The sequence below is a fragment of the Oncorhynchus tshawytscha genome, linkage group LG02 (genome assembly GCF_018296145.1).
Source record: "Oncorhynchus tshawytscha isolate Ot180627B linkage group LG02, Otsh_v2.0, whole genome shotgun sequence".
NCBI classification, from domain to species: Eukaryota; Metazoa; Chordata; class Actinopteri; order Salmoniformes; family Salmonidae; genus Oncorhynchus; species Oncorhynchus tshawytscha.
The window spans coordinates 22,151,251-22,174,941 of record NC_056430.1 but is presented as its reverse complement, the minus strand read 5'-3'; the positions used below and the strand labels follow the sequence as shown (position 1 = coordinate 22,174,941).

At 44.4% G+C, this 23,691-nt stretch overlaps 1 protein-coding gene across 1 annotated transcript in view; it reads right to left on the bottom strand.

The window, feature by feature from the left end:
- The window catches only part of dnah1 (dynein, axonemal, heavy chain 1), a 64,117-nt gene extending 41,244 nt beyond the window's left edge, over positions 1-22,873 (bottom strand). Inside the window, exons 1-27 of the mRNA XM_042305073.1 lie at positions 22,650-22,873; positions 22,450-22,522; positions 22,117-22,291; positions 21,871-22,027; positions 21,638-21,770; positions 21,293-21,451; positions 20,942-21,190; positions 20,558-20,725; positions 18,501-18,712; positions 18,056-18,354; positions 11,978-12,128; positions 11,663-11,856; positions 11,361-11,586; positions 11,070-11,189; positions 10,875-10,957; positions 10,376-10,517; positions 10,141-10,296; positions 9,799-9,997; positions 8,808-9,061; positions 8,462-8,674; positions 8,077-8,241; positions 7,818-7,939; positions 7,549-7,654; positions 7,270-7,449; positions 5,072-5,212; positions 2,609-2,772; positions 2,343-2,456 (exon numbers count right to left, since the gene is read on the bottom strand). Of these exons, the coding sequence (XP_042161007.1) occupies positions 2,343-2,456; positions 2,609-2,772; positions 5,072-5,212; positions 7,270-7,449; positions 7,549-7,654; positions 7,818-7,939; positions 8,077-8,241; positions 8,462-8,674; positions 8,808-9,061; positions 9,799-9,997; positions 10,141-10,296; positions 10,376-10,517; positions 10,875-10,957; positions 11,070-11,189; positions 11,361-11,586; positions 11,663-11,856; positions 11,978-12,128; positions 18,056-18,354; positions 18,501-18,712; positions 20,558-20,725; positions 20,942-21,190; positions 21,293-21,451; positions 21,638-21,770; positions 21,871-22,027; positions 22,117-22,291; positions 22,450-22,522; positions 22,650-22,853 (4,559 nt within the window). The 5' untranslated portion in view covers positions 22,854-22,873. The remainder of the gene's footprint in view (positions 1-2,342; positions 2,457-2,608; positions 2,773-5,071; positions 5,213-7,269; positions 7,450-7,548; positions 7,655-7,817; positions 7,940-8,076; positions 8,242-8,461; positions 8,675-8,807; positions 9,062-9,798; positions 9,998-10,140; positions 10,297-10,375; positions 10,518-10,874; positions 10,958-11,069; positions 11,190-11,360; positions 11,587-11,662; positions 11,857-11,977; positions 12,129-18,055; positions 18,355-18,500; positions 18,713-20,557; positions 20,726-20,941; positions 21,191-21,292; positions 21,452-21,637; positions 21,771-21,870; positions 22,028-22,116; positions 22,292-22,449; positions 22,523-22,649) is intronic.
- Between the last annotated feature and the right edge of the window lie 818 nt (positions 22,874-23,691).

The following is a 23,691-nucleotide window of genomic DNA, read 5'->3' as shown; positions in this document are numbered from 1 at the left end:
AGTAAAAACCAAATGCATGCTTTTCAACCGTTCGCTGCCTGCACCCGCACGCCCGACTAGCATCACCACCCTGGATGGTTTCGACCTGGAATATGTGGACATCTATAAGTACCTAGGTGTCTGGCTAGACTGTAAACTCTCCTTCCAGACTCATATCAAACATCTCCAATCTAAAATCAAATCTAGAGTCGGCTTTCTATTCCGCAACAAAGCCTCCTTCACTCACGCCGCCAAACTTACCCTAGTAAAACTGACTATCCTACCGATCCTCGACTTCGGCGATGTCATCTACAAAATAGCTTCCAATACTCTACTAAGCAAACTGGATGCAGTTTATCACAGTGCCATCCGTTTTGTTACTAAAGCACCTTATACCACCCACCACTGCGACCTGTATGCTCTAGTCGGCTGGCCCTCGCTACATATTCGTCGCCAGACCCACTGGCTCCAGGTTATCTACAAGTCCATGCTAGGTAAAGCTCCGCCTTATCTCAGTTCACTGGTCACAATGGCAACACCCACCCGTAGCACGCGCTCCAGCAGGTGTATCTCACTGATCATCCCTAAAGCCAACACTTCATTTGGCCGCCTTTCGTTCCAGTTCTCTGCTGCCTGTGACTGGAACGAATTGCAAAAATCGCTGAAGTGACAATTAATCTTAATGGTTGTACAGTCGTCTCAAATAAAACGGTGAAGGACCTCGGCGTTACTCTGGACCCTGATCTCTCTTTTGAAGAACATATCAAGACCATTTCAAGGACAGCTTTTTTCCATCTACGTAACATTGCAAAAATCAGAAACTTCCTGTCCAAAAATGATGCAGAAAAATTAATCCATGCTTTTGTCACTTCTAGGTTAGACTACTGCAATGCTCTACTTTCCGGCTACCCGGATAAAGCACGAAATGAACTTCAGTTAGTGCTAAATACGGCTGCTAGAATCCTGACTAGAACCCCAAAAAATTATCATATTACTCCAGTGCTAGCCTCCCTACACTGGCTTCCTGTCAAAGCAAGGGCTGATTTCAAGGTTTTACTGCTAACCTACAAAGCATTACATGGGCTTTCTCCTACCTATCTCTCTGATTTGGTCCTGCCGTACATACCTACACGTATGCTACGGTCACAAGACGCAGGCCTCCTAATTGTCCCTAGAATTTCTAAGCAAACAGCTGGAGGCAGGGCTTTCTCCTATAGAGCTCCATTTTTATGGAATGGTCTGCCTACCCATGTCAGAGACGCAAACTCGGTCTCAACCTTTAAGTCTTTACTGAAGACTCATCTCTTCAGTGGGTCATATGATTGAGTGTAGTCTGGCCCAGGAGTGGGAAGGTGAACGGAAAGGCTCTGGAGCAACGAATCGCCCTTGCTGTCTCTGCCTGGCCGGTTCCCCTCTTTCCACTGGGATTCTCTGCCTCTAACCCTATTACAGGGGCTGAGTCACTGGCTTACTGGGGCTCTCTCATACCGTCCCTGGGAGGGGTGCGTCACCTGAGTGGGTTGAGTCACTGATGTGATCATCCTGTCTGGGTTGGCGCCCCCCCCTTGGGTTGTGCCATGGCGGAGATCTTTGTGGGCTATACTCAGCCTTGTCTCAGGATGGTAAGTTGGTGGTTGAAGATATCCCTCTAGTGGTGTGGGGGCTGTGCTTTGGCAAAGTGGGTGGGGTTATATCCTTCCTGTTTGGCCCTGTCCGGGGGTGTCCTCGGATGGGGCCACAGTGTCTCCTGACCCCTCCTGTCTCAGCCTCCAGTATTTATGCTGCAGTAGTTATGTGTCGGGGGGCTAGGGTCAGTTTGTTATATCTGGAGTACTTAAGTGTGCTCTCTCTAATTCTCTCTTTCTTTCTCTCTCTCGGAGGACCTGAGCCCTAGGACCATGCCTCAGGACTACTGACATGATGACTCCTTGCTGTCCCCAGTCCACCTGCCGTGCTGCTGCTCCAGTGTCAACTGTTCTGCCTTATTATTATTCGACCATGCTGATCATTTATGAACATTTGAACATCTTGGCCATGTTCTGTTATAATCTCCACCCGGCACAGCCAGAAGAGGACTGGCCAACCCACATAGCCTGGTTCCTCTCTAGGTTTCTACCTAGGTTTTGGCCTTTCTAGGGAGTTTTTCCTAGCCACCGTGCTTCTACTTCTGCATTGCTTGCTGTTTGGGGTTTTAGGCTGGGTTTCTGTACAGCACTTTGAGATATCAGCTGATGTACGAAGGGCTATATAAATAAATTTGATTTGATTTGACTAGAGTCCTCAATCTATCTCTATGGGTGAGACATGCTTTCATAACAAGGGTGGGAGTCATTGAGACCCAATGGAGGGTAGCCAAAGCTTACCGGTCTGTGAGTGGGGTGATGACCAGGCGTCCGGAGTTGCCCAGGTACTCATATCCGTAGAGGAACTCTGCGTTCACCGCCCGGATATACAGGTCATTTCGAGCCCAGTAATACCTAGAAACAAATATGAATTAAGGGGAATCTGGAATGTTCACAGATTTTTGCATGTCATCTGCACACAATGGTTCAACCCAAATCGTTAGCTCTCTAAGGCAGAAGAAGTACATCATATGAGCAGCAGGTATATTTTGTTGGGCAGGTCAAACCTGAGCTGGCTGATCCACTCAAAGTCATTGATGCTGGAGACGCCCTCCTCTACCAGCTTGGCTGCCACGTCCTTGGCATGGACCTCTATGACGATGAGGGCAGACAGAACGGCTCTCTGCATCTTAGACAGGCGGCCCCTCACCAGCTGCACCAGGTCTCCCAGCTACACCATAACAAAGGGGAGGACACTGTCAGTCACATATTCTCTTTCACATTCTTCACAATGATATCATAGCCCATTGAAGCAATACTGATGGTCCCAGTTGGTTCAGTAGGTAGATCATGGAGCTTGCAACACCAAGGTTGTGGGTTTGATTCCCACAGAGAAAAAAGTATGAACATTTATGCACTCACTCTACTGTAAGTTCCTCTGGATAAGAGCGTCTACTAAATTACTAAAATGTCAAATGTTTTCCATGCACATCTGAACTTCAGCTACAAATTAGACAGGTTGGTTGTTTAGCAACAACTGACTTGTGCATAACTATAGGCCAAATAGACGAGGTTAGCTTAGATTGACAACATGTAAGCTATACAGTGCCTTGCGAAAGTATTCGGCCCCCTTGAACTTTGCGACCTTTTGCCACATTTCAGGCTTCAAACATAAAGATATAAAACTGTATTTTTTTGTGAAGAATCAACAACAAGTGGGACACAATCATGATGTGGAACGACATTTATTAGATATTTCAAACTTTTTTAACAAATCAAAAACTGAAAAATTGGGCGTGCAAAATTATTCAGCCCCTTTACTTTCAGTGCAGCAAACTCTCTCCAGAAGTTCAGTGAGGATCTCTGAATGATCCAATGTTGACCTAAATGACTAATGATGATAAATACAATCCACCTGTGTGTAATCAAGTCTCCGTATAAATGCACCTGCACTGTGATAGTCTCAGAGGTCCGTTAAAAGCGCAGAGAGCATCATGAAGAACAAGGAACACACCAGGCAGGTCCGAGATACTGTTGTGAAGAAGTTTAAAGCCGGATTTGGATACAAAAAGATTTCCCAAGCTTTAAACATCCCAAGGAGCACTGTGCAAGCGATAATATTGAAATGGAAGGAGTATCAGACCACTGCAAATCTACCAAGACCTGGCCGTCCCTCTAAACTTTCAGCTCATACAAGGAGAAGACTGGTCAGAGATGCAGCCAAGAGGCCCATGATCACTCTGGATGAACTGCAGAGATCTACAGCTGAGGTGGGAGACTCTGTCCATAGGACAACAATCAGTCGTATATTGCACAAATCTGGCCTTTATGGAAGAGTGGCAAGAAGAAAGCCATTTCTTAAAGATATCCATAAAAAGTGTTGTTTAAAGTTTGCCACAAGCCACCTGGGAGACACACCAAACATGTGGAAGAAGGTGCTCTGGTCAGATGAAACCAAAATTGAACTTTTTGGCAACAATACAAAACGTTATGTTTGGCGTAAAAGCAACACAGCTCATCACACCATCCCCACTGTCAAACATGGTGGTGGCAGCATCATGGTTTGGGCCTGCTTTTCTTCAGCAGGGACAGGGAAGATGGTTAAAATTGATGGGAAGATGGATGGAGCCAAATACAGGACCATTCTGGAAGAAAACCTGATGGAGTCTGCAAAAGACCTGAGACTGGGACGGATATTTGTCTTCCAACAAGACAATGATCCAAAACATAAAGCAAAATCTACAATGGAATGGTTCAAAAATAAACATATCCAGGTGATAGAATGGCCATGTCAAAGTCCAGACCTGAATCCAATCGAGAATCTGTGGAAAGAACTGAAAACTGCTGTTCACAAATGCTCTCCATCCAACCTCACTGAGCTCGAGCTGTTTTGCAAGGAGGAATGGGAAAAAATTTCAGTCTCTCGATGTGCAAAACTGATAGAGACATACCCCAAGCGACTTACAGCTGTAATCGCAGCAAAAGGTGGCGCTACAAAGTATTAACTTAAGGGGGCTGAATAATTTTGCACGCCCAATTTTTCAGTTTTTGATTTGTTAAAAAAGTTTGAAATATCCAATAAATGTCGTTCCACTTCATGATTGTGTCCCACTTGTTGTTGATTCTTCACAAAAAAATACAGCTTTATATCTTTATGTTTGAAGCCTGAAATGTGGCAAAAGTTCGCAAAGTTCAAGGGGGCCGAATACTTTCGGAAGGCACTGTATTTCCTCTCCAATGTTTATTGAAAACACAAATAAATTTGCACAATAAGCACTTGTTGTCTCTCAAATACATTGTTACAGTTGTTGGCTAGCTAGCTAGCACACTTTAGCAATAGTACTGACATGAAATCAGACAAAACACTTAAACAAGACACTTACGATTCCCCACGTGGCAGTTTCTTGTCATTCTTGCTAGCAATCTGGCCATCCAAAATCACAAAAATACACATGGTTTTCGTAACGTTGTCAACTAACCCATCTATTGCCAGGGTCTAGCCAAGCTTTGGGAAAACTTAGGATACACACCTGTGTTTGTAGCTGGGGATAGAGTCGGTCAGTCAGGTCTCCCTGCTCCAGTGCATTTGACACCTCAGTGGTCCAGAAGGTCTGGCAGCCAGCGATCACCACCTGCCCAGGCCATGATAACACCCACTCTGTACGTGGTTGCTAAGGGGAAGGGACAGGAGGGCACACACACATCACAGTTGTCAGTGCGTTTCACAAAGCTTGGGCACTATTTGGAAAATCCAAAAACCTTAGCCCAGTATAACAGATGACAATACAGTAAGACAAAATCATGTTTGAACTGTATAGTTTTCTGTCCACCGGTTGATATATTGGCAGTTGTGTGTATTCATGGCTGCCAAGGGAAGTCAGGCTTCCCCCGAAAATGGACCAAGAAAAAAACGATCATATTTCATGAATATATACAAAGAAATGTCAATTGAAAAACGGTAAAACAAAACGAAGTGCAGCTAGTTTGCAGTCTTTCCAGCTTCAGTTTGAAGTGATTGTGTTGTTAGATAGCTTCTCTGAACAACAGTGTCCTGATGAGTGAGCACATTTTCTATGCCAGGCGAAATCGCGCCTCATTAGCTCAATGTTCTGGCTGTAACATTATCCAAATAAATGTCACTAGAAAACAGCTTAAACAAATGCAAATACGTTGCTTTTATTCTGTCTGCACTTTAAGTTAGCCATAGTTGGCTAGATAGCAAGCAAGGGATAAGAAAGTTGCTAGCCAGTATGACAATGGAACATTTAGAAGGTATGACTGGGTCGCGTCCATAGATACAGAACAAAAAGACTGAAAGACTGGTTCACGTCTAAGGCAGCAGAACTAATACAACGAACGACCAGACAGCCTGGGTAGCAACCCTAGAAAGCCTAACAACACCCATGTCGATATATCCTCCAAACATCGCCTTTTTGGCCATTATCACTTAAGTATCTGATGCTGTCTGGCCTAAACATGTATGATATCATTGCCACCCACAGCATTGAATTCGATAGCAAGGGAAGCCAACAAGCATTTGGTCTCCCTTGATAAAAACATTCTAAAATAATAGCCAATCAGCGTTCAGCTAAACTCAGTGAGCTCAACTGTGGTTGGTCCTGGCGAACCAAAAAAAGTGTCAAGGGAAGTCAGTTCGGAATTATCTTCACACCAATCACATCACATCAAAAGCATAACGTAATTGACAGAAAAAAATTGAATTGTTGCATCTCACTGTGTCGTTGTTTTCCGATGGCTGGCTAGCTAGCTAGTTAAAATCGTCTCTTTCCTAAATTAGCCATGAATGGAGATAAGGATTTGGACTTTTACTTAATTCTCCATACTGGCCAATGATTACAACGGTGAATCTGATCCAACTATAAATTCATACCTTGTGCCCCTGGCCTGAGAGGATGGGAGTTCAATATGTAGCTAGATGTAGAAGACTAATATTAACTAGCTGGCTCATTGTTGCCCATTATAGGAAGTTAGGTTAGCGAGCAAGCATATTAGCCAGGTAGCCTAGGACAACAAAAATTTAAAGCGTTTACTGTATGACAGTCATAGACCATTTGGGCAACATGAAAGACAGGAGAATGGCATTGGCATTTCTCTACAAGTACGGCGAGTCTACATGTTTTTCTACTTGCACACACACACGCACAGAAATCAGTAACATGGACAGCCACACATATTTAGCTTACGTTGATTGGTCTAAATTGTTTTTGGTATCTTTAAGTTGTCACTGTATTAGAACAAGCATAGGTGATTTGATGATATTGAAATGTTGACGTTGAAATGGTGCTTGAATAGAGGAGGCATCTCCTGTTATCTTTGTGACTTGCGGTAACTCTGTGGTTCCAAATTAGTAGTTGTTTACAAGTTTGAAAATGTACAAAACATTATTAACTTGCTTGCCCATGCTGTAGCTCATGTAACTGTTACATTCAAATATCCTTTGTGGACTTCACCAGACAGATGTTGCTCTCCGGTTTTGTGATGAAACAACCATGTGGTTGAATTTATTCTGCCACTGTGTGACTGTTGTCTTCTTATTGTCTGGGCCTTAGGCCTATATATCACGGTGGCATATGAACTAACAGGTTATAGAGCAAACAACCCAATTATCACAACACATAGATTGTAATATGGCTTTTTTTCCCCCTGGCTTGGCTTCCCCAAAAATTTGACCCATGCACTAAAACTATAGATTTGGTAAGGGGCTGACCTGTGGATAGACCTTCAGCGAGCGTTCAATGTTGTCCCTCAGACAGGCCTTCATAGACTTCTCCACCTCTCTCAGCCAGTCCTCCACATTCCCAGAGGGCCACACTGGCAGGCAGAGCTTGACCTCCTCCCCCTCCCCAGAGTACATATGAGTGATCTGCAGGTCTGACTGGAACTTAAGCTGTGGGACACAGAGAAGGAGAAGAGATAGAAAGAGTTAAATCTTGAGAAAAGGAATATATGAAAAGGGGCGCAGGGGGATAGAGAGAGACAGACTAACCCGTGCAATATTCTCAAAGCATTTGCGCAGATGAGGCTGTACTGCTGTGGGATCCTTGGTCTGGGAGAGAATCTCCAGGAGCTCGTCGTCAGACAGGAAATAGAACCTGCAAAGGCAAAAGTTCTCTATGTTGCCATTTCTGAGAAAGATCAATTCAAAGCTGTTTCTAATGGTATTAATCAACAACTATCGAATTCATCTGTAATACTGAATCTAAATAAACAGTCATATTGGTTAGAGCTGAAACACAGTCAATAGTGACAGCATACCTGGGGAAGGAGCCACGCTTGGTCTCTAGGTAGTCGCTCAGACCCTTCTGCACCAGCTCCAACAGCTTATTACAATCCCTCAGACTGTCCAACAGACGGGGGTCCGGGCACAGGTCAATTACCTAGACACACACATGCACGTATGCACACACACAATACACATTTAGTTTACACTCAGTATCAACACTAAACCTTATTGAAGTCAATCTAAGCATGATGTGGGTTGTTGTTGTATTGTGTTGTGATTACAGTATCTCACCTGTTTGTTGTCATAGGCGCTCTTCATCACTTTCCTCCAGGTGCGCTCCATGGTCTGGTACCTCTTTCCCTCTACAGGCAACTGGCGGTTGATGTCGTCAGAGCTGAAGATAGGCTCCAGGTAAAGCCAAGAGCGCTGGCAGGTCAGCCACTCTTCCAGCACATCCTGCAAGCACCAGCAGAGGGCAGTCACACAACATTAATGAGGCTTTGAAACATCTCATGAAGAATGAACAACATCTACTACAGGGATTTTAAAATGGTGAGAATGGGCCAATCAGCCTTTTAAGGCTCTCCATTCACCTAGTTGGACACTTTCAATGTTACTTTAGCCTCCTTCTCCTTCCAATGACACCCAGTCAGACTTATGTATCTTTCTGCTGTACCTGAGTCATCCTGAGCTTGCTCTCCCACGTGCTGATGCGTTCCTCAAAGGGTTTCTTGTAGGGGGAGAAAGACATGCTCTGGGTCATGACGATGTGGTCATCCAGCAGCTGTGACGCCTCATCTGGGCTCTTCAGGATGTAAGTGCCTGTCTCCTTGTAGGGCAACACCTCGAAGGCCACCGTCGACCACTCATGCTCCATCTTATCCAGAGCCTGAATGGGGAGAGGGAGGACAGGGACACATTCAGTTCAGCCCAAAATTAGGATATTAGATAACTGTGTCCGTCAGCGCTATTGGCTGTAACAGATATTAGCCACTTTATTACTGCCTGCAGTTATCCAGTACCTGTTCGATGGCGTACTCCTTCCCTGCCACCTCGGCCACCCGTGCTATCTCATCCACATGGTCCTGCAGGCCTAGCTCCAGGCAACGGGAGAAAGTGAGGTTGGCCTTGGGCTTGACATTCATGTGGATGCGGTCTGACAGCAGCTGCCAGTGTCTGCCCCTCATCCCAGGATTCCTCAGGCCCTGGATCAGAGGGATGTAGGGACGGAAGTCATCTATCTTCCCCCGGATGTCAGCAGCCACCTCCTGACACGCTGGTGTGTGTGTGTGTGTGTGTGTAGGTAAGTAGGGAGGGAGAGAGAGAAGGAAAGAGGTAGAGAGACAGATCTTTTTCCCCTTGCCACTCATTGATTCTTGCTTTTGGGAGGTTTAAGCCATGTTAAGCACTTTGTATACAAATCAGATTTGATTACTTGATAAAGCGTCACTCACCGGCAGTGGTGTAAAGTACTTAAGTAAAAATACTTTAAAGTACTACTTAAGTCATTTTTGGGGGTATCTGTACTTTACTTTACTATTTATGGCAACTTTTACTTTTACTTCACCACCTTCCTAAAGAAAGTAATGTACTTTTTTTTGTACTCCATACATTTTCCCTGACACCCAAAAGTGCTTGTTACATTTTGACAGGAAAATGGTCCAATTCACACACTTTACCAAGAGATCACCCCTGGTCATCCCTACTGCCTCTAATCTGGCAGACTCACTAAACACAAATGCTTTGTTTATAAATTATTGTGTGTTGGAGTGTGCCCCTGGCTATCCGTCAATAAAAAATAAAAAATGGTGCCGTCTGGTTTGCTTAATATAAGGAACTTGAAATGATTTATACTTATACTATTGATACTTCAGAATATTTAAAACCAAATACTTTTAGACTTTTACTCAAGTAGTATTTTACTAGGTGACTTTCACTTGATTCGTTTACAATTAAGGTATCTTTACTATTACTCAAGTATGACAAACGAGTACTTTATCTACCACTGCTCACCGGGGATGTCCTTGAACATTTTGACACACTTGTGCATAGTCTTGAAGGCGTCTGTGACGTTGCGCTCCAGCTGCTCGGGGTCAATGATGGAAAGGGGATCATTGTGCCAGCTCTCGTGCCACCGCAGCCAGTCTGACGTGGTGGTCCACAGGTCTCTGAACGGCTGGAAGTCCCTGATCAGCTTCTGCAGACGGTCGTACTGCAACACAGACACAGCAGCCAGTCAGTACAAGTCAGTCTTTGTTTTTCCATGTTGGTTGATTGCTCTACAACAGCATAGTCTACATCAACTCAATTAGAAGCCATTGGGGAGGCAGATCGAGTCAATAACGCCACACTCACGTTGGTGATAGGGATGCCAAACAGACGGTCCCGGTTGTTGTATGTCTGGGCCATGGTCTGGGACTCCTTTAGCTGCTTGCCCACACGTCGTACCTCGTTGGCTACCTCGTGGGCTCGGCTGATGTCCGTGTACCCAGAAAAGCCAGCCACCACCATCTGCACCAACATATGCAGAGGCAGGCAACAGAAAAGGGTAATTTTTTTCAAAGGCTGGGGATTTGAAAGCATGGCTCACCTGTAGAGAGTCCAGGCGCTCCTGGAAGTTGTTCTGGTCAGCCTGCTGGATCTTGTTGAAGCGTTCTTCATCCTCAACATGCTGGGACGACACCATCTCCATCTGGGTCACAATCTTATGTGGCCACCCAATGGCTGTCCACCTGCACAGCAAAAGGGACAGACACTCGCACTCTCACTTTCAGCATTCACGCAAACCTATTATTTACTTCCTACACTCCTAGTTTGACCTCTCGTTCTCACAGGGAGTCAGGGTAGCCTAGTGGTTAGAGCGTTGGACTAGTAACTGGAAGGTTGCAAGTTCAAACCTCTGAGCTGACAAGGTACAAATCTGTCGTTCTGCCCCTAAACAGGCAGTTAACCCACTGTTCCTAGGCCGTCATTGAAAATAAGAATTTGTTCTTAACTGACATGCCTAGTTAAATAAAGGTACAATTTAAAAAACTCCAATACAAAATCAGTACGTCAATCTTTCAAAGTGTTGTAACAGTCAGCCTTACTTTCCATTGAAGTCCTCATTTGACAGGGTGTAGAAGAACTCATCGATCAACTCGTAGTCTGACATGGCTTTGGATAGGAGCTCCTGAGGAAAGTGACACACAAAATGAGAACTCTCTAATCAAGAGGATGATCTTTACAGTACCAAAAATTATGTATTCTATTCTCTGCAAGTTTGTATCATTTATTCTCTGTACCTCATGGGCCTTGAGCTGATCTGAGATCTGCTTCATCCATTCACGTTGGTCGGTCAGCTCCTCAATGCTGTTCGGCTTCTCATGCAGCTTCCTGCTGACAGCCTTACACTCTTCACATGCCTGGAAACAAACAAAACACACAGTACAGACTGGTATGAATACTAACAAACATATCTGCACTTAACGTCACATGCAATGCCTACTAAACAACATTGACACAACATGTACATCCTCAAGTATGATATTCCTGTACTTTGCTACACAAATCTATTGAAAAGTCTTGAGACTTACGTCCTCCACTTGCTTGCGGAGCTTGAGGGCAAGCCGGTCGAGCACGGCGTTAGCCAGGGCTCTGCGTTTCTTGGACAGGCTCTGGCGGACACTCTCCACACTGACGGTAAAGGGGCCAATGACGATGGAGGATGGGAAGGAGTGGTCTAGACGCTCCTTCTCCTTTAGGTGCTGTACCACCTCCCTCTTCACCTCCTGGGGAGTCTGCTCCTCCTGGCTGTGGGCCCTGGGACACATACACACAAATACTTAGTTACAGACATAAGTGCTACAACTACAAGTTCTACTGAGACAGGTCTTACTTAAGGAAGGTCTCTATGTCTGAGTTGTGCAGCTCTAGGTATCTCTCATACTCGCGGGCGTAGGCCCGGAGTGGGATGGCAGCCTGACGCAAGGCGGCACGGACCCTCTCCCTCAGCTCTGCCACCGCAGGCTCCCACAGACCCACTGACTCCAACAGAGGAGTGCCACTGATGAACATCTTCTGCATCACAAACTGAGAGACACAGAAAGCCATCATCATATACAGCAGAAGTGTGAAACAAATACATTCTAACTTCATTACTGTAATTTAAATAAATTGTCAAAATGATGGAATGCATGGTGTCTTGTCTTGCCTTATCCAGCTGAGGCACATTGTGGGTGGAAAGGATCCCCTTATCAAACAGGGTAATGATGGAAGTCTCAAAATTCTCCAGAGGAGTGCTGTAGTGGACCCCAGTCACATCCAGAACCAGATCTACCAAGAACAGCGGGTTCTTCTTCGGCCTGTGGAGATACATAGGAGTGCATAACTAAAATGCTGACCACACCGCTCGCATTGTGTGCGCAAGCGATGCAAAATAAATGTACACATACATGTTGTTCAATCATTTAATCTAAACTGCTCGCTCTCGTCAACGAGCGTCTGCGTAGCCAGGCGGTAAAATAGAACTTGGCTAAATGTCCATGTGTTTCGACCTGTCCCCAAATTAATATAATAATAAATATCAGAGTTCGTTTTGATATTTCAACCTGCGTATCTGGAGCGTGTTTGTTGTGGATGCCCATAGCCACAATAGCTGCCATGTGAACCAAACAAACAGACTTTCTAGTTTAGCTAACCAAACCATCAGTCCTAGCTTGCTACTATGGAAATCAAATTCAACAATGACAATGTTTTCAATTCGAATATTAGTTTCAAAAGCAGCTCAAACAAAACATGTAAGAATGAACTATAGCCATTGAATTCTACCGTGCTGATATAACGTGCGTTATAGTTAAATAACGCACACTCTAGAATGCCCTTCAAGCCAATCAGAAACAAGTGTTCAATGCCATGGTAAAATTTACCAATAAGGCACAAGGGGTGTGGTATATGGCCAATATACCACGGCTAAGAGTTGTTCTTAGTCACGACGCATCGTGGAGTGCCTGGACACAGCACTTAGCCATAGTATATTGGCCATATTCCACAAACCCCCAAGGTGCCTTATTGCTATTATAAACTGGTTACCAACGTAATTAGAGCAGTAAAAATAAATGTGTTGTCATACCCGTGGTATACGGTCTGATATACCACGGCTGTCAGCCAATCTACATTCAGGGCTCAAACCACCCAGGTAACAATTTAAAATAATCTTATTTTATATATTTTACCAAAGCCAAAGCTAATTACAGACACCTGTGATAATCTGTAGTACACAGAGGTGAAAGAAATGCACACCTATTTAGGCGAGGTGCTGGCTAGCAGAGTGGAACACACCTGTGTCTGTCTTTTGACACTATACAGTGGGGCAAAAAAGTATTTAGTCAGCCACCAATTGTGCAAGTTCTCCCACTTAAAAAGATGAGAGAGAGGCCTGTAATTTTCATCATAGGTACACTTCAACTATGACAGACAAAATGAGAAAAAAAATCCAGAAAAATCACATTGTAGGATGTTTAATGAATTTATTTGCAAATTATGGTGGAAAATAAGTATTTGGTCACCTACAAACAAGCAAGATTTCTGGCTCTCACAGACCTGTAACTTCTTCTTTAAGAGGCTCCTCTGTCCTCCACTCGTTACCTGTATTAATGGCACCTGTTTGAACTTGTTATCAGTATAAAAGACACCTGTCCACAACCTCAAACAGTCACACTCCAAACTCCACTATGGCCAAGACCAAAGAGCTGTCAAAGGACACCAGAAACAAAATTGTAGACCTGCACCAGGCTGGGAATACTGAATCTACAATAGGTAAGCAGCTTGGTTTGAAGAAATCAACTGTGGGAGCAATTATTAAGAAATGGAAGACATTCAAGACCACTGATAATCTCCCTCGATCTGGGGCTCCACGCAAAATCTCGCCCCGTGGGGTCAAAATGATCACAAGAACGGTGAGCAAAAATCCCAGAACCACATGGGGACCTAGTGAATGACCTACAGAGAGCTGGGACCAAAGTAACAAAGCCTACCATCGGTAACACACTACGCCGCCAGGGACTCAAATCCTGCAGTGCCAGACGTGTCCCCCTGCTTAAGCCAGTACATGTCCAGGCCCGTCTGAAGTTTGCTAGAGAGCATTTGGATGATCCAGAAGAAGATTGGGAGAATGTCATATGGTCAGATGAAACCAAAATATAACTTTTTGGTAAAAACTCAACTCGTCGTGTTTGGAGGACAAAGAATGCTGAGTTGCATCCAAAGAACACCATACCTACTGTGAAGCATGGGGGTGGAAACATCATGCTTTGGGGCTGTTTTTCTGCAAAGGGACCAGGACGACTGATCCGTGTAAAGGAAAGAATGAATGGGGCCATGTATCATGCGATTTTGAGTGAAAACCTCCTTCCATCAGCAAGGGCATTGAAGATGAAACGTGGCTGGGTCTTTCAGAATGACAATGATCCCAAACACATCGCCCGGGCAACGAAGGAGTGGCTTCGTAAGAAGCATTTCAAGGTCCTGGAGTGGCCTAGCCAGTCTCCAGATCTCAACCCCATAGACATTCTTTGGAGGGAGTTGAAAGTCTGTGTTGCCCAGCCCCAAAACATCACTGCTCTAGAGGAGATCTGCACGGAGGAATGGGCCAAAATACCAGCAACAGTGTGTGAAAAACCTTGTGAAGACTTACAGAAAACATTTGACCTCTGTCATTGCCAACAAAGGGTATATAGCAAAGTATTGAGATAAACTTTTGTTATTGACAAAATACTTATTTTCCACCATAATTTGCAAATAAATTCATTAAAAATCCTACAATGTGATTTTCTGGATTTTTTTTCTCATTTTGTCTGTCATAGTTGAAGTGTACCTATGATGAAAATTACAGGCCTCTCTCATATTTTTAAGTGGGAGAACTTGCACAATTGGTGGTATAAACGAGTCACCCAACAATATTTGTCATTATACCCTGATGAAGACAGCTTGTCTCTCAAAACGTTGGACATAAAATATTTTTGCATCTGAGCTCCTAGAGTGTGCGGCTCTCCTTTATTTTTTAAATCTGAAGTAGCCAAAAAGGCCACAAGATATCATGTGATAAAAACTAAACTCAGCAAAAAAAAGAAACGTCCCCCTTCAGGACCCTGTCTTTCAAAGATCATTCGTAAAAATCCAAATAACTTCACAGATCTTCATTGCAAAGGGTTTAAATACTGTTTCCCACGCTCCCAACAATTCATGAACATGCACCTGTGGGACGGTCGTTAAGACACTAACAGCTTACAGACGGTAAGCAATTAAGGTCACAGTTATGAAAACTTAGGACACTAAAGAGGCCTTTCTACTGACACTGAAAAACACAAAAAGAAAGATACCCAGGGTCCCTGCTCATCTGCGTGAACGTGACTTAGGCATGCTGCAAGGAGGCATGAGGAATGCAGATGTGGCCAGAACAATAAATTGCAATGTTCGTACTGTGAGACGTCTAAGACAGCGCTACAGGGAGACAGGACGGACAGCTGATCATCCTTGCAGTGGCAGACCACGTGTAACACCTGCACAGGACCGGTACATCTGAACATCACACCTGCGGGACAGGTACAGGATGGCAACAACAACTGCCCGAGTTACACCAGGGGAACCAGGAATCCCTCCATCAGTGCTCAGACTGTCCTCAATAGGCTGAGAGAGGCTGGACTAAGGGCTTGTAGGCCTGTTGTAAGGCAGATCCTCACCAGACATCAACAACGTCGCCTATGGGCACAAACCCACCGTCGCAGGACCAGACAGGACTGTCAAAAAGTGCTCTTAATTGACGAGTCGCGGTTTTGTTTCACCAGAGGTGATGGTCAGATTCATATTTATCGTCGAAGGAATGAGTGTTGCACCGAGGCCTGTACTCTGGAGTGGGATCGATTTGGAGGTGGAGGGTCATGGTCTGGGGCAGTGTGTCACAGCATCATCAGAATGACCTTGTTGTCATTGCAGGCAATCTCAACGCTGTGCGTTACAGGGAAGACATCCTCCTACTTCATGTGGTACCCTTCCTGCGGGCTCATCCTGATATGACTCTCCAGCATGACAATGCGACCAGCCATACTGCTCGTTCTGTGCTTGATTTCCTGCAAGACAGGAATGTCAGTGTTCTGCCATGGCCAGCGAAGAGCCCAGATCTCAATCCCATTGAGCACGTCTGGGACCTGATGGATCGGAGGGTGAGGGCTAGGGCCATTCCCCCCAGAAATGTCCGGGAACTTTTTTTTAAACATTTATTTATTTTTATTTCACTTTTATTTAACCAGGTAGGCAAGTTGATAACAAGTTCTCATTTACAACTGCGACCTAGTCAAGATGAGGCAAAACAGTGCGACACAAACAACACAGAGTTACACATGGAATAAACAAACATACAGTCAATAACACAATAGAAAAGTCTATATACAGTGTGTGTAAATGTTGTAAGATTAGGGCGGTAAGGCAATAAATAGGCCACAGTGCGAAATAATTACATTTTAGCAATTAAACACTGGAGTGATAGATGTGCAAAAGATGAATGTGCAAGTGGAATACTGCGGTGGAAAGGAGCAGAAAATAAATAATAATATGGGGATGAGGTAATTGGGTGGGCTATTTACAGATGGGCTATGTACAGGTGCAATGATCGGTAAGCTTCTCTGACAGCTGATGCTTAAAGCTAGTGAGGGAGATATAAGACTCCAGATTCAGTGATTTTTGCAATTCGTTCCAGTCATTGGCAGCAGAGAACTGGAAGGAAAGGCGGCCAAAAAAGGAGTTGGCTTTGGGGATGACCAGTGAGATATACCTGCTGAAGCGCGTGCTACGAGGGTGTTTGGCAGCATGAGTGAAGGAGGCTTTGTTGCGAAATAGGAAGCATATTCTAGATTGAATTTTTGGATTGGAGATGCTTAATGTGAGTCTGGAAGGAGAGTTTACAGTCTAACCAGACATCTAGGTATTTGTCCACATATTCTAAGTCAGAACTGTCCAGAGTAGTGATGCTAGAAGTGCGGGCGGGTGCGGGCAGCGATCGGTTGAAGAGCATGCATTTATTTTTACTTGCATGTAAGAGCAGTTGGAGGCCACGGAAGGAGTGTTGTATGGCATTGAAGCTCGCCTGGAGGTTTGTTAACACAGTGTCCAAAGAAGGGACAGAAGTATACAGAATGGTGTCGTCTGCGTAGATGTGGATCAGAGAAACACCAGCAGCAAGAGCGACATCATTGGTGTATACAGAGAAAGGAGTCGGCCCGAGAACTGAACCCTGTGGCACCCCCATAGAGACTGCCAGAGGTCCCCACAACAGGCCCTCCGATTTGACACACTGAACTGAGAAGTAGTTGCTGAACCAGGCGAGGCAGTCATTTGAGAAACCAAGGCTGTTGAGTCTGCCAATAAGAATGCGGTGATTGACAGAGTCGAAAGCCTTGGCAAGGTCGATGAAGACGGCTGCACAGTATTGTCTCTTATCGATGGCGGTTATGATATCGTTTAGGACCTTGAGCGTGGCTGAGGTACACCCATGACCAGCTCTGAAACCAGATTGCATAGGGGAGTAGGTACGGTGGGATTCAAAATGGTCGGTGATCTGTTTGTTAACTTGGCTCTCGAATACTTCAGAAGGCAGGGTAGGATAGATATAGGTCTGTAACAGTTTGGGTCTAGAGTGTCTCCCCTTTGAAGAGGGGGATGACCACGGCAGCTTTCCAATCTTTAGGGATCTCAGACGATACGAAAGAGAGGTTGAACAGGCTAGTAATAGGGGTTGCAACAATTGCGGTGGATCATTTTAGATGAGGTGCCTTGGTGGAAGAGTGGGGTGACATCTCACAGCAAGAACTGGCAAATCTGGTGCAGTCCATGAGGAGGAGATGCACTGCAGTACTTAATGCAGCTACTGACTGTTACTTTTGATTTTGACCCCCCCTTTGTTTAGGGACACATTATTCCATTTCTGTTAGTCACATATCTGTGGAACTTGTTCAGTTTATGTCTCAGTTGATGAATCATGTTATGTTCATACAAATATTTACACATGTTAAGTTTGCTGAAAATAAACGCAGTTGACAGTGAAAGGACGTTTCTTTTTTTGCTGAATTTATTTAAAAAATTGAAAGTTACCCGAATCTGGTAGTTTACTTGTAAACTTCTAAAGTTACCAGTAATATCCCCTCACTTCGCAACCCTATGAGGGAGACAAAGAAAGAGAATAGAGAGTAGTTAGAAAGAAAGAGAGAGCAATAGAGACAGAGTGGTGATATGATCTCACTTGTAGGGGCTGTTGATGAGGTTGGAGCCCCAGATCAGGTCCTGTGGGCAGTGGAGAACACTGTGGCAGGCATCCAGCAGCAGCTGAGCCAGGCTGACCAGGGAGTCCTGCACCAGGAAGCGCAGTGAGTCCTGCAGGCTGTAGCGCACCAGGGCCATGAGGCTGCACAGCTTGGACATCCTGTATACCTCCCAGCGGGACTCCGTCAGACTAAACCAGCCAGGGCCCACATCTCTCAGGCTGGTGTGGATGCCCTTGCACAGGGTGGTCACCCATGAGTCCCGCAGGAACAGCTGCACCTAAGGGGCCACGAGGGACCAGGGATGGGTTAGCTTTTGCTGCTTTAACTGTCACAACAATTAGAATTCTTCAAAGATATTCTTCAGAGAGCAGGACTGATGCCAGCAGAGTATAATAATGTTTCTAGGACTGTGTGTTACAATACCTGTGCATGTGTCTGAGACTGGGTGAGCTCAAACTCTTCTAGACGCAACGACTTGGTGAAGGTGATATGGAACAGACTCATAGCAGCCACCCTGTTGCACTCGCCCCGCACATTGGACAAGGCAGAGATCACCTCCGGCTTGGTGAGCAGGGAGTTGAAGGCAAACGCAGCACGGTTCTTCTCAAAGGGGTATGTAGGGACAGACACAAAGCCTGTGGACATGTCAGGTGTACAATGTTTAAGAGATGTCATTACAGGTGTCATCGACTGCTCATCTCGTAAACCCATTTCTGTCAGGGTTCATAAAGAGACCCTGGCCCCCTGAACCCAATCTTATGTCTTACTAGTAGAGGGATTGGCTTTTTTTTACCCCCTTTTCCTCCCCAATTTTGCTTCTTAACACTTAACGTGGAAGCCAGCTGCACCAATGTGTTGGAGGAAACACCGTTTAACTGACGACCGAGGTCAGTCTACAGGCACCCGGCCCATCACAAGTAGTTGCTAGAGCGCGATGAGCCAAGTAAAGCCCCCCCCTGGCCAAACCCTCCCCTAACCATGACGATGCTGGGCCAATTGTGCGCCGCCCAATGGGACTCCTGTTCACAGCCGGTTGTGACACAGCCTGGGATCGAATCGGGGTCTGTAGTGACGCCTCAAGCAGTGCGATGCAGTGCCTTAGACCGCTGTGCCACTCGGGAGGCCGGGGATGGTCACTTTAAATGTTTCACTATTCCAATAATATCATGATTTCTTTTTAGATCCCCCCCTGCCTGCAGTTCTACGGTAGTTATTGGAAACAGTGGGTTGAGCCAGTGGGTTGAGCCACCCAAAAGGTACCGATTGGATGATTCCATCCGTAACATTTGTGAGCTTACGGAACGTTCTTCAAAGATTTTCTTCAGAGAGCAGGACTGATGCCAGCAGAGTACATCAGAGCTGCAGCTCGCCTAGCAGTTAAGAGCATTAGCCAACTAGGTGAAAAATCTGCTAAATGACTAAAATGTTAAATGTACATCAGGTCTTGTGGAACCTCCTGTGTGCGCATGTAATTGCTATTTGAAGAGGAGAAAATAGCATATCGTTGTCAGGGCTGACTGGAGTGCTAAATGCAAAAGTTTGTTGTTTAATTAAATAAAGGAAATTCAAATGTCATGCTATATCCCTGTATTTATCAATGTCACAAATATAATTGAATTTAGACAAAGCTTTTTCATTGTTATAATCCCACATGAAAAAATACCATAGTATTCTCTGTAATGTTTTTGCGGACTTTACTGTAGTATTCACTGCAGTATTGCAGACATGGCTTTAGTATACTGTAGTATTTACCATTTACTATTGTATAAATACTGGGGGGAAAAAAATGTAGTATATACTACAGTAATTACTTTAGTGTTTTTGCGGACTGTAGTATACTGTAGTATTTACTGTAGTGTTTTTGCAGACTGTAGTATACTGTAGTATTTACTGTAGTGTTTTGGCGGACTGTAGTATTTACTGTAGTATTTTTGCAGACCTTACTGTAGTATTTACTATAGTGGTTTTGTTTAATTATCTTTGACATAGCAGTGGGGGCTTCCTTGAAGAGACCTATTGGACAAAATACTCAAAGAGCACATTTTCCATAACCTATACGTAAGTAGGACTGAGGAGTGAATGGATAGTTCAGATCTTCAAATTGGGATATGGGAGAGGAGAATGGGCAGGGTATATACAAATTAAATACTGTAGTACATGCTTTAGTAATTACTGTAGTGTTTTTGCGGACTGTAGAGTTTTTGAGGTCATTACTGTAGTGTTTTTGCAGTCTGTAGTATACTGTACTATTTATTATAGTATTCTAGTATATTACAAAACGATATATCGTAAATACTACACGATCGAGGGATACAACAGTGTGTAGAATATACTATATACTAGTTTACTACATAATTATATAGTAAGTACTGTACTATTCTATAGTAAACTGTAGTATAACACTCACACAAGTAATCAAACACTAACGTCCACTCCGTTTGGATATTCGAATAAACATGCCCTTCCTCCAGTGAACTCACCATTCTGGGGCACACGTTCTGGCTCTCTCTGGGGCAGGGTGATGTGGGAGAAATCCTCAGGGTTGGTGAGCACTACCCTGTCAAAGCTGATCCGGTTCATGGTGCGGTCATACTCTAGATTGATCTCCTTCTCCAGACGTACAATACACTCCTGCAGCCTGCCACCACAACACAACATTACACAGGGTAATGCTCCACTTACTGTACAGTATTATGCACAATTCAGTCTCCTGACATTCATATCCCGCTCTTATTCAATAAACACAGCCTGATGGTCAGTCTGCTTTAGAAAAAGATAGCCTTTCATTCATGGTAGAGACTGTTTAGCTAACTGTAAAATATGAGTATTAGATTAGAAAATGAGGGATGTCTCTCACAGTTTGAGTCGAAGGCCAGGTGTAGAGAGGGCATGCTCTTTGACACGGGCAAGACTTTGTGCATTGAGAGACGAGGTGCCACTCCACACTGGCATACAGTCTACAGACAGGTGGTAGAGCAGCAGGGCCTCTGTGTTCTCTCTGCAGCGCTGGGCAAACTGCACCCGCTGGGAAAACAGACGAGGGTCCTCTGCACTGAACAGCAGCCTGATCCTGGAAATCCAGTACTGAGTGGCTGACAGCAGAAACATACCTACTAAAGTCAAGGAGATGGGACAGAGAATGAGACTTTGTGTATGCTGTATACAGGTCAAGAAAATACTGCATTGATACACTAGAAGTGGTAATAAACTATTACTTGTTCTCTGTCCTTCATTTAGGACTGGTTTTCCATTGGCATCCCTCACTCTGCCATTCTTGTCGGCCTTCTGGACCAGATAAAGCCCTTTCTCCTGGCTGTAGTCAAGAACCCCAACAAACTGCCAGCTGTACTCCAGGTTGGGGCTTTTGGGGTCCTCTACAGAACCAGAGAAGAAAAGAGAGAGGAAACTGTCTACCTATTTTCTGTTCTCATTATGAAGAATGATGATATGGTACACTGTTCACTACAACAGACAGAACCTGTAGGTTACAATCATTTCTATTTGAGACATCCCTATTTAAACAGCTAATTCAAATTAAGAGCTATTATGAAAACACCAACCTGGTGGTATATTGTCAGTGGTGGGCAGCAGAGCTTTGGCAGGTATGGGTTTGTGATCAGTTGATCCGTTTTCATAGCCCAGGGCAAGCCAGTCTTGAGGAGTGCGACAGTCAAACTCCTCATTGTCAAACACCTAGGGGAGAAGTGAGTGAGTCAAACAAGGACCACAATGTGATAGTGTTTTATTAATGAAAAATGTATGTTTTATCTATAAAGATGTTTGAGGAGCTCACCTCCAGAGGTAGGTAGTTTGAGACAGGTGGGAGTGGATTCTCTGGTGTGGTCACATGTTCTTCAATGCTATGGTGTCGAGGCATCAGGAGGTTGGAGTCTATGCCTTGCTCTGTCAGGAGCTGGGCAATATCCAGCTTCAGGTACTCCCGTCTGCGCCTGAGAAGAGACACAACACATGTCAGAGCATTCACTTCCCCATTCTGTGTGTGTGTGTATTTAGCTGTGACCCTCACAGATGCACACACCTCTCTATCTCTATCTTGCGGGGGTGCTGTCCAGGCAGGCTGTGGTAGGGCAGCTGGACTTTGGCTGTGTAACCTCCAGTGGAGAAGTCCGTGTGCTGCTGGTGCTGGGTGGTGGGTCCATGCTTGTCCCTCTCAACCAGACTGTGCAGGTCAGATGGAGTCCGGAATGTGGTTACTGAGGAACAGAATACATATGGGCCCAAATAAATCAATTGTTATTTACAGAATATACCAATACATATTTACACATACACAAATGTAAAGTAGCTGATGTATTTTAGTGTGATTAGTGTATTTTAGTGTCATCCAACAGGCCCTGGGTAAAAGTTTCACCTTTAGGAGTATTGGACTCATAGCCCGCTTGACACAGTAAGCTCTGTTGGGTTTCTGGCCCATCTGTACAGGACTGATACATGAATAGGCAGTTAGTGTAAGCTCATAACTTCATAAAATATTTCTTAGAGCAAACATATCACAGGGTAGTGTTTTTAGCTGCCCTCTGACTACAGTTGAATGTGTAGGCTAATTATTACCTGTAGGTGGGGTTTTGCTGCTGTAGTGATGAGCTCGGAGTAGTACCCTTTCTGCTCAATCACAGGGTACTTTCTGACAGGGGGAAGTTTGCTCCTTTGACTTTGCAGTGGGGGTAACTTCTGTTCTGCAGGTTTGCTAGGGGTGTGTGACACAAATACACCAACCCCATGGGGATGGTTTTGGGGCACCTGCTTTGATTCCATCTTCAGACACACATCTGTAGATGTCTGCCTCAAGAAATAAGCGTTAGTAAGCATTCCAGCACGCGCTTCGTTGTAGCTACCAGTATTTATTATTTTCAATGCGCAACTCATTCTTTTATCATGAGACAGACCTGGACAATCACAAATGCCTAATTTGCTATTACATAACTAGCTAGAGAACTTAGACATTATGCTAATTTAGGACAAAAGCACTTGAAATGAATGCATTTCATGGACTAGCATTTAAATTGACGTTAGCTGATGACCTTGCTGGCTGGCTAGCTAGCTAACGTTAGTTAGAAAACACAGAACGTAGGCTACATGATGGAGTAAATAATATCGTTAGAAACTTTATAACAGGCTGTATATATTAAAGAACATTAAACCTTAAATAGCCCTCGGAGATGCTATGAGTTTTAATAGACAAAACTTGCCACTTGTTAACTTCAAATTCACCTTCAACTTCCTTCACTCTGTGCTGAAATCTCGGTTTCCAAGCGCGCCTAGTTGAGGACGCGGCAACGGTTGTCAGGGAGGTCTATTAAACAGCGGGCGTTTGACTTCTTCTAATGTCTCTTAAAGGGAAAGTAATCCAAAAGTAACAAAGTAATTAGTAGGTCTACTACAGGGCTCTAGAGTCTAGACAGACCACACTATGTTAGCATTGGCTGTTTAGGGTTAATAAATATATGTATATATAAAGTTTAGCAAATGAAGTGGAAAAGGCTAATTAAGCGACTATCATTATATTATAATATTTGGTGGGCAGTGTTATCTGTTCTGTAGCAAATCAATATCAAAATCGAATACATTTTTCCCAAACTGCAATAAAATACGT